General features: G+C 38.5%; 1 protein-coding gene across 1 annotated transcript in view; it reads left to right on the top strand.

Moving 5' to 3' along the window:
- The window catches only part of LOC122447590 (ATP-binding cassette sub-family C member 4-like), a 134,194-nt gene that overhangs the window by 101,429 nt on the left and 15,849 nt on the right, over nucleotides 1-16,916 (top strand). The window contains 2 exon segments of the mRNA XM_043478288.1: nucleotides 2,979-3,137; nucleotides 11,319-11,408. Coding sequence (XP_043334223.1) covers nucleotides 2,979-3,137; nucleotides 11,319-11,408 — 249 coding nt within the window.

Here is a 16,916-nt window from a genome sequence, read left to right as displayed (position 1 = left end):
GCTGATTGAAGCTCAAGTTGGAATCAAGACTGCCATGAGAAATATCAATAAACTCAGTTATGCGTTATGCAGATGACACCAAACTTATGGCAGAAAGTGAAAAAAACTAAAGAGTGAAAGTGAAAGAGGAGAGTGAAAAAGCTGGCTTAAAACTCAACATTTAACAAACGACAATCATGGCATCCAATCCCATCACTTTGTGGCAAATAGATGGGGAAACAATGGAAACAGTGACAGACTGTATTTTCTTGGGCTCCAGAATCCCTGTGGTCGGTGATTGCAGCTATGAAATTAAAAGACGCTTGCTCTTTGGAAGAAAACTCTATGACAGACCTAGACAGTGTATTATAAAGAAGAGATATTACTTTGCCAACAAAAGTCTATAAATCAAAGCAGTAGTCATGTATGGATGTGAGTGTTGGGGCATAAGGAAGGCTAGCACTGAAGAACTGATGCTTTTGAACTGTGGTGTTGAAGAAGACTCTTCAGAGTCCCTTGGACAGCAAGGAGATCAAACCAGTCAATCCTAAAGGAAATCAATCCTGAATATTCATTGGAAAAATTTATGCTGAAGCTGAAGCTCCAATACTTTGGCTGCCTGATGAGACGAGGCAATTCATTGGGAAAGACCCTGAGGGGAAAGATTGAAGGCAGGAGGAGAAGGGGATGACAGAAGATGAGATGGTTGGATCACATCACTGACTGACTCAATGGACATGAGTTTGAGCAAGCCTGGGGAGATGATGAAGGACAGGGAGGCCTGGCATGCTGCAGTCCATGGGGTCGCAAAGAATTGGACGTGACTGAGTGATTAAACAACAACAACAAAGTCTCTTATAGACATTGTATTATCTTTGTAAGATAATAAAATTAGCTAAACCCACTTTTTCTTATGTTTAATCTCTTTAAAGATAAATTCTGCTTTGAAATGCCATGATTGATTTGACAGACTAAGATGCAAAACTTTAGAGATTCAAATCAGAAAATATGATTCAAATCAAAATATGAAAATTTCCAAGAATTCTGATTATATTGCTCAGAAAGATTTAGTTGTTCCATTTAAAGCTATGAGTTTTAAAATTTTACTGATTACAAATGATCAAAATCATGTCTTACACCATCATCAATTCCAGATTCTAAATAGAGATGAAGTCATCTCTAGGGAAGCTTCCTTCAGGGAATTTGCAGTTGGGCTTCCCTGGTGGCTCAGATGGAAAAGAATCTGCCTGCAAGGCAGGAGATCTGGGTTTCATCACTGGGTCAGGAAGATCCCCTGCAGTAGGAAACAGCAACCTGCTGTACTATTCTTGCCTTGAGAATTCCATGAACAGAGGAGCCTGGCGGGCTACATTCCATGGGGTCACAAAGAGCCGGACAAGACTGAGTGCTAGGGCCTGGTGCACTGGGAAGACCCAGAGGGATGGGGTGGGGAGGGAGGTGGGAGGGGGGATCTGGATGGGGAGTACATGTAAATCCATGGCTGATTCATGTCAATGTATGGTAAAAACCACTACAATACTGTAAAATAATTAGCCTCCAACCAGTAAAAATAAATGGAAAAAAATAAAAAATTAAAAAATAAACCACATTATCTCTCCACCAAAACAAAAAAAAAAAGACTGAGTGACTAATACTTTCTTTCACTTTCAAACTCATTGGTAAAAGAGACCAGTTTCTGCATACATATTCGAATGCAGTTTTATTCCTTACCAACATTTAATCTGCACTATAGATTCTTTACCCTTATTGTTAGTCATTTAATTTCTCTCTGTTTTGGTATTAATAAATAGACTGGCATGATATGTATTTTTTATTTTTCCAAAATTCAATTGTAAGTATTAATTTTTTAATAAACTGCCTTTTGTACTGCTCTGATGAAAGGTCCCATGTAAATAGCAAATTTTCTTTGTGTTGTTTTTAATCTCATTATGTGCATTTTATCTATTTTATATTTTAAGTTGTTTCAAGATAAAGTATAATTAAGATATTTAATATCAGGAAGTGATTTCATTTTTCTACCAAATAACTCCTCTTAAAAGATTCCTGAGAAAGTGAGTACTTGTTTATGTATAACACTTGGTGACTTGTTGACATATCTGTAAAATTACCCATGTAATTCTCAAGGTCAAATTACCCAAGCAGTAGGAATAAAGCTAATTTAAAAACTGACTTCTTATGCACCACTTAGGAGACGGCTGTTTTTTCATTGCCAGCAGATTTTTTTTTTTTATCTTCTTGCTTTATTTATGAATATTAGTTAATTACACTCATACATACACATGTATACATATACACCACACACAATATATGTCTCCCCCTTTTAACCTACCACATAATGTATACTATGTGATAATCACAGAAAACAAACAATTTTTAGCATATTAAGCTTTCCCTCAGGGAAATCTGACTTCCCTGGTGGCTCAGACGGTAAAGCATCTGCCTACAATGCAGGAGACCTGGGTTCGATCCCTGGGTTGGGAAGATCCTTTGGAGAAGGAAATGGCAACCCACTTGAGTACTCTTGCCTGGAAAATCCCATGGAGGAGCCTGGTAGGTTACAGTCCATGGGGTCGCAAAGAGTAGGACACGACTGAGTGACTTCACTTTCACTTCCAGGGAAATCTGAATAATACTACATAAATAAATAAAACTGTAAGAAGGCATAAAAATCACTCACGTTTATATTACATATGCTTGGGTTGATGGTGGTCTCAACCAGGGACACTTGTAAATATCTGCCATTTTCAGTTGCTACAATTTGGGCATTTCATCTGATATCTAGTGGGTAGAGTTCATTGCTGCTGTCAAACATCTTACAATATGCATGACAGTCCTCAGACGCCCCAACAATGAATTATCTGGACCCAAATGTCACCAAGACCATGCTTGAGAAACTATAGACTACACTTCATATATAATAGAACTTTAAAAATTCATCTTCAACAATCAGGGTTTAATTTCCCTGGGTCTCTTTACAGCGTGGCATTGTGGGAAGAACAGGAGCTGGAAAAAGTTCCCTCATCACTGCTCTTTTCAGATTATCAGAACCTGAAGAACCTGACATTTGGATTGATGGGATCTGGACCACCAACATTGGACTTCATGATTTAAGGAAGAAAATGTCAGTTGCACCTCAGGTATGCACATCAGAGCATTCTCACATGTTCTTTTAATAAAGAGTATAAGTTTAATTGCTTTTAATTGGATTTTTATTTTCAAATTACATGAAAGGATTGATCCTTTTTTCCCCAATAGAGCACATTTTTAGCATCAGGTATTTTCAACAGACATTTTCATCGGATACCATGTTTTGTTTCTTTGTTCATTCGTTAGTTTGTGTGCATGTGATTTAATAACTTACTGAGATAGATTTCTGGACTCAGTCTTCCTCAGTTGCCACAATTTTATCCACTGATGATCACATAATTCTGAGAATCAAAGGATAAATGGCTTGTCTAGTTCTGGAGAGGTTCCTATAGGGAAACATGACTTTTAAGTGTTTTACAGATGGAATTTTGCTGTGGGAAATGAGGACATCTTTTCCAAGGTGATTATCTCCTTGGAGGACTTTCTGTGAAACTGTTGAGCTTTGAGAATTACAGGGTATATAGATGCTGGGGAGACATTGACAGTTCATCCATTAATAAATAATTTTCACCAGGGAGACAGTGTAGAATAGGGAGGTAGAGCAGGTAACTGAGAATTCTGTCTCTATGTACCTCAGTTTTCTCTCTCTTACAAGGTAACTAACAGTACCAACCCCTTGAGCTGTTGTGAAAACAAAATAGGTCACAAAGTGTGAAGTGCTTCACATACCCAGATGTGACTGCTGTGATGGTGGAGCACTGAGCTGGCCATTGGCCAGTCCTTTCCTGGACTCTGATTCTGTTTTCTTATCTTCTGCATCGTAAAGAAGTATAACTTTCAGAGAGTGTTTTGGAGACTGGATTATATGCAGTGTAGACACTCCTGTCATTCCTTGTGGTTAATTTACTCAACATAATTTGGTGAATATTTACTGAGAAATTACTATCCTCCAGGTATATAGCCAAGGGCAACCTAGATTATGTGTCCTCATCTTCCATCCTGCACTCTGCTTGGACAGACTTACTGATTTAAAAAAGAAGAATTTGAATTTTTAAAAATATACTGGATAATCATCTGCTCATCAAAGGAAGCTCAGAAAAATACCCTCTTGAGATGAAAAACAGAAAGGAGATGAGACAAAATGAGCCAGGCAATTGTGCTTCCTAGAATGTGGGTGTAATATGCCCTGAAATGCCTGTTTATTAGGAAGCATATAGAACATGGCACCCAAAGGGAAGGAGAATGTGGGCTTGGGTACAGCAGTTGCTACCTACCCGTGGCCTCTAAAATACCTGGAATTACTCTAAGTACTTTTGAAACCAAGATATTCTTTTCAGACTATAATGAAATGCCACATCACAACCTTTAAGATGTCTGCTGTCAGAAAAGAGAGAGAAAAAGAGAATGACAAGTGTTGGCAAAGATGTAGAGAAATTAGAAAACTTATTCATTGCTTGTAGGAATGTAAAATAGTACAGCCACTGTGGAAAGCAAGTTGGTGTTTGCTCAGAAAAGTTAAAGATAGAATTGTCATATGACCTAGCAATCCTATTTTAGATATTAAATGCAAAAGAATTGGAAGAAAGGTCTTGAAGAGATACCTCTACATGCATGTTATAACAGCATTATTCTCAACAGCAAAAAGGTGGAGGCACCCAAGAGTCCATGGGACATGACTGAGTGACTGTATTGAACTGAACTTGTATCCATCTAAATTCCACTTTATATGCCTTTTTCTCCAAGGTGCAATGTTGGTTGATCAAAGAGAGAGAATCTAGAGAGAACTTGCAATGTGTAAAGGATCCCAGGAAACCATTTAGAAGGCAGACAGGGGTAGAATGTGTAAGAGTGTAGACCGAGTGTCAACATGACCCATAGTCTTACTCCTGCTCTGCCTCATATGACTGTGGGACCTTGAAGACGTCACTTGGCTGCCAGGCTTCAGCATCCTCATCCTTAAATCAGTTCTGGGAATCATTGTCACACAGATTTGCTGTGAAGATGTAACGGGGTATTAAAATGTTTGTGCCCGTGTCTAGTTCTTAGGAAAGTTCAGTCAATAAGAACTGTTGTTATTCTTAAGGCTCAGGGCACAGACCTTTGGGTATTATTTCTGCTTAAGTAAAAAGAGTAACACCTTCTGGCGTGACTTTAATTTCTGCTTATGTGTTTATAGTCCTTGGTTATTTTCTTTATTGTTACAGTATAAACTAAGTTATTTTTATAAATATAAACAGTAAAGCAAAGAAACAAAAAACACAGTAGGAATTTTGGGGAAAAGTGTAACAGAGAAATGTATCTGATGTTTTCCACCGAGAGCAAGAAGACAGATTAGCATTTTTTTGTACTTTGATTTCTGGCTCCCCTCCCACCAGTTTCTCTCCTGATCACCACCTTATACACACTGGTACTTTCTCATTTACTTACTTATACACCAAGACCTGTGGCCTTCTCAGCCTGCCTCACACTCTCAACTCTTTTCTTCATTTCCTTGAGGAAAGAGCCTATATTTCTCATGTCTCTTCCTCTAGTGCTTGTTATAATCCTTGGCAAGTTACATGAGTATTGATAATTCCTAATGTTTGTGGAATGATTAACATGTCTTAGCCACTTATCCTACTACTTCCTGCTTAATTCTCACAATTCTTTTGTTATCCTTACCTGACAGATTTAAAAATTGAGGCACTAGGAGCTTATCCCACTTATCAAGTAAGGGACAGAGTCAGGATTTATTTTGTGTATGTCTGTTTATTTTTTTAAATTGAAGCATAGTTGATTCACAGTGTTTCAGTAGTACAGCCAAGAGGTTCAGATATATATATTTATATATATAATTATATATATGCATGTATATACACACATATTTTTTCAGATCCTTTTATCATAGGTTATTGCAAGATATTACATATAGTTCCCTGTTCTATAAGTAGATCCTTTTAATCTTTTTGTATATAGTAGTGTGTATCCATTATTACCAGATTTCTAATTTATCCCTCCCTATCTCTTTTCCTTTGGTAGCCATTATTTGTTTTATATGTCTGTGAGTCTATTTCTGGGTTGTAAATAAGTTAATTTCTATCATTTTTTAAGACTCCATATATAAGCGACCTCATATGATGTTTGTCTTTCTCTGTCTGACTTACTTCACTTAGCCTGACAATCTCTGGGTCCTTCCTTGTTGCTGCAAGTGGCATTATTTGTTTCATTTATATGGCTGATAATATTCCATTGTGTGTGCATGTGTGAGTATACTCCACATCTTCTTCATCCATTCATCTGTCTATGGACATATCTTGGCTGTTGTTAAGTAGTTCTGCTGTGATCACTTGGGTGCATGTATCTTTTTGAATAAGGGTTTTTATCTATTTCTGGATATATGCTGAGGAGTGGAGTTGCTGGATCACATGGGAACTCTTTTTCTGCTTTTTAAGGAACCTCCACATTGTTTTCCATAATAGCTGCACCAGTTTCCATTCCCACCAACAGTGTAGGAAGGTACCCTTTCTCCACACCCTTTCCAGCATTTATTATTTGCAGACTTTTTCATGATGGCCATTCTGACCAGTGTGAAGTCATACCTCATTGTAGTTTTGATCTGTATTTCTCTAATAATTAGTGATGTTGAGTATCTTTTCATATGCCTTTCGGCCATCTGTATTTTTCTTTGGAGAAATGTCTATTTAGATCTTTGGTCCATTTTTTGATTGGGTTGTTTCTGTCTTTGATATTGAGCTGTATAACTGTTGTATATACAGAAATCTCTTGCATTTATATAGACTAAAACAAAGTATCAGAAAGAGAAATTAGGGAAACAACCTCATTGGGCATCATGTCAAAGGGAAAAAAATAAAAAATAAAAACAATGCTAGGAATAACTAAGAATAAACCTACCTAAGAAGGCAAAAGACCCTTAATCTATAAGACGCTGATGAAAGAAATTGAAGACAACACAGACAGATGGAAAGTTATACTGTGTTCTTAGATTGAAAGGATCAATATTGTTAAAAATGACAAAACTATACAAGGCAATTTACAGATTCAGTGCAATCCCTATCAAATTACCAATGGCATTTTTCACAGAACTAGAACAAAAGAAATTTTAAAAAATTATACGGAGACAGGAAAGACCTCAAATAGCCAAAACCATCTTGAGAAAGAACACAGCAGGAGGATTCAAAATCTCTGACTTCTGACTGTACTACAGAGACACAATAAAGAAAAGTATGTTCCTGTCACAGAAACCAGGCACATAGATTAATGGAACAGGATAAAAAACCCAGGTATAAACCCACGCACTTATGGTCAGTTAATCTAAGACAAAAGAGGTAAGAATATTAATGGATTAAAGACAGTCTCTCAATAAATAGTGCCAGAAAATCTGGGCAACTATATGTAAAAGAATGAAATTAGAACTTTCTCTAATAACATAGACAAAAATAAAGTCAAAATAAATTAAAGACCTAAAGATTTGTAAGACAAGATCCTAGAGGAAAACATAGAATACTCTTTGACATAAATCACAGCAATATGTTTGTGGATCTGTCCCCTAAAGTCATGGAAACAGAAGCAAGAATAAAGGGGGCCTAGTTAAAAGAATCGAAGCACCAAGTAAACCATAAATAAAACTGAAACAACAGCCTCTGGGAGGGAAGGAAATATGTGCAAATGTTGCAACCAGCAAGGTATTAATTTCCAAAATATACTAACAGGGTTCAAATTTAAAGAGATTCCCAGCTCCAGAGCCTGGGCAGCAAATTACTCTGCTTGTGCCTTCATGTGGGTGTTGAGTGTGGTTCACGTACAGTTGATTTGTATCATGATCCATGTGCCTCTGTGTGCATACACACATACACACAGAGGAACAAAAATTTCACAAATAACATTACTCTTGCTCTGTGCTCTGATATTTTCTGTGATACCAGTTCTATTCTAGTTCATATAAATGATAAAATGATGGTCACAAGGCACAAAATTGATTTCCTGATCCATTCGTTGCACCTGCATTTTGACAAACACGGCCTTTTATCACTGTCCCCCTGCTGGGGGCTTCTGGTCCATGTTAGCATCACAGCAGGAGCTTCCCTGTTATTCCAGATTCTCAGAGCAGCCCTGCAAGGCTAACCCCAGTTTGCAGTAAATCTTGGGAAGGTTAATAATTTACCCTGAGTCTAATAACTATGAGCAGTAAAATCAGAACTGAGAATTGTCTGACTCCAAGTTTATTTTTTTTCAATAAATGTTAGTTGAACTAAATGATGTTCTCATCAGATATTTTCCTGAATTTTTTAACATAACATAACATAACATAACATAACATAACATAACATAACATAACATAACATTTTATGTTAAAAAATCCTCAAAAGTTTTCCCCAAACCATAACAAAAGTGAATAAGTATGGAGCAAAGCCAAAAGATACTACTCCTACTGTCCTGTCCCTTATTTGGACAGTATCAGTTTTGAAATGGGTTTATTTGTTTATGTGTCTTGGACTAATAAGTGTCAGGAAAACATACTCAAAATCTTATCCCTCCTGAATCAAGAGCCCTTTGTCTTTACAATGTCTTACTGGCTCAGAGATGAAGAAAGTCTGTTGGTTTGGTTACATGAAGTTAACTTGTCTAAGTGCAGAGAACTTAAATCTCTCTTCCCCCCAAATGAGTAGGAAGCAGTGATGCTTGTATCTCAACACCCTAATTTAGGGAACCTGGGGAGCTGAGAGCAGACTCTGCAGAAGGGGAGCCCAGGGCTGTTTCTTTGAGTTGCCCCACTCGGGTGAGCCACTCAGATAATGAACTCGCAGCATCTTCCCTGGCTGCCCTGTGATCCTTGGAGCAGCAGCGAGCTTCTGGGGTCCTCTGTCTACCTCTCTCCCAGGTTCATCCCACCATCCTGCTGACCCTGCATGAGCAGATCAGAATTGGGGGAAAGGGGATAGCAGCAAGGATCTGGGTAGGAACCAGAGACAGGGGAGTAGAGACATAGACCATCAGTCCTGGGGGGATCTTTTGAAGATGAATACTGTGTTTTTAAGAAGGTACTCCTCAGTTTGTGTTCAAAATTCAGGAATGAGCAAAAATGAAAGCTCCTCGTAAGTTATTTCCTTGAACAGAGCAAGTAGGATGTATGTTCATCCTTTGTGCTGAGAATCTGAAGTAGGCTGATGTACAAAGTAGGTTGATGAACAAAGGATGTATGTTCATCCTTTGTGCTGAGGATCTGAAGTAGTTAAGTATGTTTCCCAGAAAGAACACTGATTGAGATTATGTTCAGGGAGCAGCTGCTTATCTGAAAGGATCTGGAAAATGAAGTGAAGATGGAGAAAAGAGGAATACTGGGGAGCAGCCTCCCCTTGATTGGCCATGTCATCTGTTTTAACCTCATGGAAACAACTGAAGGATGAGAAATTGCCTGCATGTAGGAATCTTAGGGTTGATAATTACAAAGAGTAAAAAAGTTTTGTGAAACTCTGAAGTAGAATGATGGTTCCCCTAACAAGGAACTCTTACTATTGCACAGATGGTTGTTTGGTCTTGGTCCTAAATTCAAGAATTTTAAGGAAGACCTTAAATTTGCGTTTTGGGAGTTTTCAGTTCAGTAATCATTTTGAAATGTATGAGCAGTGATTTCACCACTTTGGAGGCATATTGGCCACTTAATCAACTTTGTGCAATAAAGCTCCTATATAATGTCTTTTTATATAGGATTTTGCTTAGGGATACACATTTTTTGGTGGCACACCCTGAGTCTTCTCATTCATTTGTCACTCACCAGATTTAAAACAGAGACAATATTGACAGAAGGTATAGGAGGCTGTCTGAGTGTCATTCTTCTTCATGACTAGGAAAAAGAAATATCTGTCTTTTTCATCTTCTCAGGCTTTTGTGAAGTGAGGAGGAAAGTCTAGCCCCAAGGCCAGGCAGGATTTTTGAGGCTGGTGATTCCGAGCAGTTCCGGGCACTTGTGGAAGCGTCAGGTCTCCCCTTGTTCCCACACATGTGCATCCCCTTGTTCTGCCCTCTTCACTGAAAGGAACCAGTTGGGCTCTTCTCTGCTGCTCCTATTCTTGTGGCCTGGCTTATTAGAGCCTTCCAGAGGAAAATGTAAATGGCCTACAGGAGCTTTTGTACAAGATTCTCTCTTGAAACTTAGAAAAAAGGAAAGGAAATTGAAGTTGCTCGGTCATGTTGGACTCTTTGCAATCCAGTGGACTGCAGCCTACCAGGCTCCTTCGTCCATGGGATTCATCAGGCAAGAATACTGGAGTGGGTTGCCATTTCCTTCTCCAGGGGATCTTGCTGACCCAGGGATCGAAACTGGGTCTCCTGCATTGCAGACAGACGTTTTACCCTCTGAGCCACCAGGGAAGTCCTGAAACTTGGAAGGACACATACATTTCTAGGGCAGTTTACTTGTGGCTCCTGCAAAAGTTGAACAGGAAAAGTTATTTGAATAATTTTATTATGACCCAGTCATAATGGGTTTCAGGTCATCCTGACCTTGCAGTTAGTAGTAAGGAGGCTCTGTGAGGCAGGTCATCCTGACACACAGGTGGGAGAATGTGGGGATCAGGTTGACGCAGAATCCGAGGAGATCTCTCCATGGACAGAGGTGCTGCAGACCCCAGGAGATGACTTCTCTTTGCACGTGTGGGGATGTTCCTTTCACACAAGTGGAGAGATTCCATATCCTAGAAGACTGTTTGACCAGCGGAGAAAAGAGCCTAGTTTATTCTTCAGTGCCAATGTGTAAATATTTAATGGTTTGAGTCACAATGGTTTGCTTTGAGTCAGAAACCTCAACTAATCATGCTATTGATATTTCCCAGTCACACTAAGATTGACAATTAATTTATGTAGATCTTGATGTAAAGTTTCTCCAGTAATTATATCCTAAGTTTGCATGTGTGTGCTTAAGCCCATGGTCCCAGGAAGCCTTTTTTTTTTCAAAGAATTAAATCCTTTCTCTTCTTCAGTTTTTCTCTTAAGATAAAAAACTTCTTCAACACTTTTTTCTTCTTTTAATGTTCAATAGTCTGGAGGATATTTTGTAGCACACTTTGTACATGGAAAATTATTTTATAGATAATGTTTTCTAAATATACATTTGCAATTTGATTATTAATAATTATAGTAATTTTGATATTTTATATTTTAATTATGTTCTGTAAGCATTGGGATATAATGAAAAGTGGTTAAGGTAATGACATTCAGTATTTTGGGGCATTTAGGAACCTGTTTTATTCACTGGAACAATGAAGAAAAATCTGGATCCTTTTAATGAACATACAGATGAGGAACTATGGAATGCCTTAGAAGAGGTAATTTATTAATATTAAATATAATTAACTGTTAGCATCAGTATCCATGCATGTACATTTTGAGTATTGCAGGTAATTAAGAGGAGCTTAACAGTTTAACTGACTTTGTTTACCTCCTATAAGAACACTGATGACATGTGTACACTTACAATGTTTATTAATTAATGATGATGAAAACCAAGAACATAATGCCATGTTTCCATTTTAGCTTTTTCCTTAAAACCTTGAATGACTAGGCACATTATCTTGCCCTTTGCAGAGCACTAAATTAGATGTTAAAGCTATGGGATAAAATTCTACTAGTGATCTAGTGATGTCATTACCCTAATCACCTTCCAGTGTTCATTTTATTCCTCTGGTCTTAGGGAACATCTACTAAGTGGAGACAGTAGTAGTTTTTCATTATTAACTGAAAGATGTGAATGAGGTCAGACCAATAAAATGAGGAAGTTTCATAGTAAAGTGTCTATAAAAGTATATTTTATAGTTGGAATACGAGAAGAAGATAGAAAAAAGAGATTCATGCAGTCATATCTGACTCTTTGTGATCCCACAGACTGTAGCCTGCCAGGCTCCTCTGTCCATGGACTTCTCCAGGCAAGAATACTGGAGTGGGTTGCCTTTCTGTCCTCCAGGGGATCTCCCCAACCCAGGGATCGAACCTGAATCTCCCACATTGCAGGCAGATTCTTTATTGTCTGAGCCACCAGGGAAGCCCTGGAATATGAGAATGATTATTTGTTGGTGATTATGTCATTTTAATGCTGAAGCATGAATGCAGGTAACGGAACCCTGGAGAATTTGCTAAGCTTTTATATGGAGAGGTTCATTTCTGGAGAATTTTCTGTCATTTTTTGTATCATGTTTCCCCTTGCCCCACTTCTTTGAATTCCCTTACCCTTGCATGAAACATTTTTGACTATTATCTTGCTGTTGGTTTGAATATTTAGTGTTGCCCTCATTTTACAAATTGATTCTACTGAGGGCAGAAACTCTAGACTTCTAAACCATAGACAGTCTTTTAATTTTTCATAGGACCTAGCTCAGTCTTGTGCTTCTAAAAAGTAAGCATGTGCATTCCTATACACTAACAATGAAAGATCAGAAAGAGAAATTAGGAAAGGATCCTGTTACCATTGCAACAAAAAGAATAAAATACATAAGAATAAACCTACTTAAGTAGGCAAAAGATCAGTACTCAGAAAACTGTAATTTACTGACAAAGGAAACCAAAGTTGACACAAACAGATTGAAAGATATATTCTTGGATTTGAAGAATCAATATTGTGAAAATGACTATACTACCCAAAGAATCTACAGATTCAATATAATCCCTGTCAAATCACCAATGGCATTTTTCATAGAGTTAGGGCAAAAAATTTTACAATTTATGTGGAAACACAGAAGATCCCAAATAGCCAAAGCAATCTTAAGAAAGAAAATATGAAGCTGGGGATTAGGTTCCTTAACTTCAGACTACATTATTAAGTTGGCCAAAAAGTTCATTACATAAGATATTATAGAAAGACCCAAATGAGCTTTTTGACAAATTCAGTGCAGAACTACAGTAATCAAGATGGCATGGTACTGGCACAGACACACAAAAAAACAGAAATATAGATCAATGGAACAGTATAAAAAGCCCAGAGATAAAGTCACCTAGTCTATGACAAAGGAGTCAAGAATCTAGCATGGAGAAAAGACATCTCTTCAATAAGTGGTGCTGGGAAAATTGGACAGCTACATGTAAAAGAATGAAATTAGAATACTCCTTAATACCATATTGGAGAAGGAAATGGCAACCCACTCCAGTATTCTTGCCTAGAGAATCCTGTGGACAGAGGAGCCCGGTGGACTGCTGTTCATAGGGTCGCACAGAGTCAGACACAACTGAAGCGACTTAGCATGCATGCATGCATTGGAGAAGGAAATGGCAACCCACTCCAGTATCCCTGCCTGGAGAATTCCAGGACAGAGGAGCCTGGTAGGCTGCCGTCTATGGGGTCACACAGAGTTGGACACGACTGAAGAGACTTAGCAGCAGCAGCAACTAATACCATATACAAAAATAAACTCAAAATGGATTAAAGACCTAAATGTAAGACCAGACCCAATAAAACTCTTAGAGAAAACAAAGGAAAAACACTCTTTGACATAAATAACTACCAAATTTTTATTGCTCTCTTCATTTCAGAGAAGTGTGGCATAGTTCTTTAAATTTTTTTTGTTACACAAATCCGAGTAATTGTTCATGTTGCTTTGAATTGATGTATTTGTCATTTGGTGTTACCCTTCCAAGCAAGCTCTGAAGTCTGTAATATGTAGATTAGCCTTGACTGTGAGCAGGCTGATTTGGATGGAGGTCGTACATTTCCAGCCAGAAATTCTGGTTTCTGAAGGATGTCAGCACTGAGTCTTTACACACCCACCTGGCTTTCCAGCAACGTGAGGATTTTGTTTTCCTAAATCGGGCCAATTGCTTTACCTTTTCCTGCCCCCAAAGAAGTGCACCTCTGATCATTTAAGTCTTTGAGTCTATAGTGAAATTCTAGAAGAGAAGAGGGAAGAGCAGTTAACTATCAAATGTAATTAGATAGGATGATCCACTGATCTTGCTGAAGAATGCTGAAGAAGCTGCAGTTGAAAGTGAAACAGGAAAGTGAAAAAGTTGGCTTAAAACTCAACATTCAGAAAACAAAGATCATGGCATCTGATCCTATCACTTCATGGCAAATAGATGGGGAAACAATGGAAACACTGAAAGACTTTTTTGGGGTGGGCTCCAAAATCACTGCAGATGGTGACTGCAGCCATGAAATTAAAAGACGCTAGCTCCTTGGAAGAAAAGCTGTGACCAATCTCAACAGCATATTACTTTAAATATTACATTACTTTGCCAACAAAGTTCCTTCTACTCAAAGTTATGGTTTTTCTAGTAATCATGTGAGAGTTGGACTATAAAGAAAGCTGAGCACCGAAGAATTGATGACTTTGAACTCTGGTGTTGGAGAAGACTCTTAAGAGTCCCTTGAACTGCAAGGAAATCCAACTAGTCCATCCCAAAGGAAATCAGTCCTGAATATTCACTGGTAGGACTGATGCTGGAGCTGAAACTCCAATGCTTTGGCTACCTGATGTGAAGAACTGACTCATTGGAAAAGACCCTGATGCTGGGAAAGATTGAAGGCAGGAAGAGAAGGGGATGACAGAGGATGAGATGGTTGGATAGTATCACTGACTTGATGGACATGAGTTTGAGTAAGCTCCGGGAGTTGGTGATGGACAGGGAAACCTGGCATTGTGTAGTCCATGGGGTTGCAAAGAGTAGGACATGACTGAACGACTGAACTGAATTGAACTAATTGATCTTGAATTCACAGGACAGGTTTAATGGTGAAATTATGACATCTTAAGAAAAATACTGGAAGTACTGGTAAATTATTTTTCTATTTGTTTCCCAGGTGATATATTTTTTCACAGATTCTCAGGTAGAAAAATTACTCCAGAATTTTAGAACACATTGTTCCATGGACAGAGAGGCAACTTTTATCTAAATTCTAAAAATGATGAAGTGGTAGAAGGGGTAGATGATACTAAGATCTACCTTTATTTAAACTACATTTGGAGCTTTCTATAAAAAGAGTCTATTTCAAAAGTGAAGTATGTGGTTTTTGGATATTGCTTCAAGAATTTACTGTGTTAACTTTGGTAATGTCACTTAGAGAAATCATCCCATCATTGTTTTTCTCTAGGAATTGCTTCTTTATGACTGTTTTAAAGAAAACCTACCAAATCTTTCATTGAAAACATACATATGTGATAAAAATTCCTGAAGAAATCAAATAATGGGGTGATTTATCACTCTTAAGTGTGTGTGTGTGCATGCTTGATCATGTCTGACTTTTTGTGACCCTCTGTGGAACTATAGCCCACTAGACTCGTCTGTCCATGGAGTTTTCCAGGCAAGAAATACTGGAATGGGTTGTTGTTTCCTCCCCCAGGGGATCTTCCCAAACCAGGAATTGAACCCGCATCTCTTGCATCTCCTGAATTTGGAAGGAGGATTCATAACTACTATACCACCTGGAAAGCCTGTCACTCTAAGAGGTATCACTAACCAGTGAGGTCAATTTTTATATGAACTCAAAACCATAGTTATTAGTGTGTAAGTGGTGCCAAACTGGACATGTGAACCCAAACTCACAGAGGTGGCCTGAGTGTGAGTGAGTAGGAGGGAATCACTATGTTTTCCTCTTTTAAAGTCCTCTAGTCCTATTTCCCAGAGAAGGCACTGGGGACCCACTCCAGTACTCTTTCCTGGAGAATCCCGTGGACGGAGGAGCCTGGTAAGTTGTGGTCCATGGGGCCGCTAAGAGTCGGACACGACTGAGTGAATTCATTTTCACTTTTCACTTTCTTGCATTGGAGAAGGAAATGGCAACCCACTCCAGTGTTCTCGCCTAGATAATTCCAGGGATGGGGGAGCCTGATGGGCTGCCATCTATGGGGTGGCACAGAGTCGGACACGACTGACGCAACTTAGCAGCAGCAGCAGCAGTCCTGTTTCCTCCTCCTTCCTTGGGAGAGATGGACATTCAGAAGGGAGGCAGTCCAGTGGATGCTGCCCATCTCATCTTGGTTATTTTTCAAAATATGCTGAAAATACATTTTTTATTTACTGTAAATTAGCCATCTTACTATAAAGTGACAAAAATTCTTCAGTTAATTAGTGCTGATTGGGGCACTAAGAAGCAAGATAATGCCACAAGTATAACATGAATGTACCTGAAGAGGAAGCACCTTATCAATCAAAGGTTAAAAGAGCACAGTAGATCAAACTCTCAAAATGAATCACCAATGTGTCGCTTCTGTTAAAAAAATGAAAACAAAACAGCTGGGATTCTGGGATATGAAGTTAAGCATATGGTCTGTCCTGTCAAAACTGGGGAGGAAATCATGCAGTCAAATGTTCGATGTTGATAGTGTCTCTGTTCGGACAGAAGTGTGTTTCATCACACAGGAAACCGAGATACAGAAACCTGGGCATCAGCAGCCTGTGCATCAGGAACCACACGGTTCAGTCCTTGCGGTGGGACAGGTCACATGTCCACTTCCGGGCCCTGTGTTAGGTGAACGGGCTAACTTTACTAAGTTATTAAGTCCCTTACTTCCCTTACTGCCGGTCCTGCTCTAGTAAAAGCTCTTCCCCATCTGTTTATTGCATTTCAGTGTCTCCTTCAGTCCACACCAGCCTTTCTTTTTGAAAAGTAAGAAGGTTCCACAAAATATAGAAACCATCTGACATGTGTGTTGATCTCCTGTGAGGGGTGTTGGTGCCTGGTTGGTAGATAGAGTACATGTAGTAGGTTACATTGAAAATGTTTATGGTGATAGAAATAGAGTGCCTTCAATTTCAGTGTATTATTTTTCAATTTTGCTATATTCTGTTATTTTCCCAAACTCAAAAACAGTCTGAAGGATTCTGTACTGAGATGTATAGTTTTGAAT

The sequence above is a fragment of the Cervus canadensis genome, chromosome 9 (genome assembly GCF_019320065.1).
Source record: "Cervus canadensis isolate Bull #8, Minnesota chromosome 9, ASM1932006v1, whole genome shotgun sequence".
Lineage (NCBI taxonomy): Eukaryota > Metazoa > Chordata > Mammalia > Artiodactyla > Cervidae > Cervus > Cervus canadensis.
Note: the sequence above shows the minus strand (reverse complement) of the source record. Positions and strands in the feature narration are given on the sequence as shown.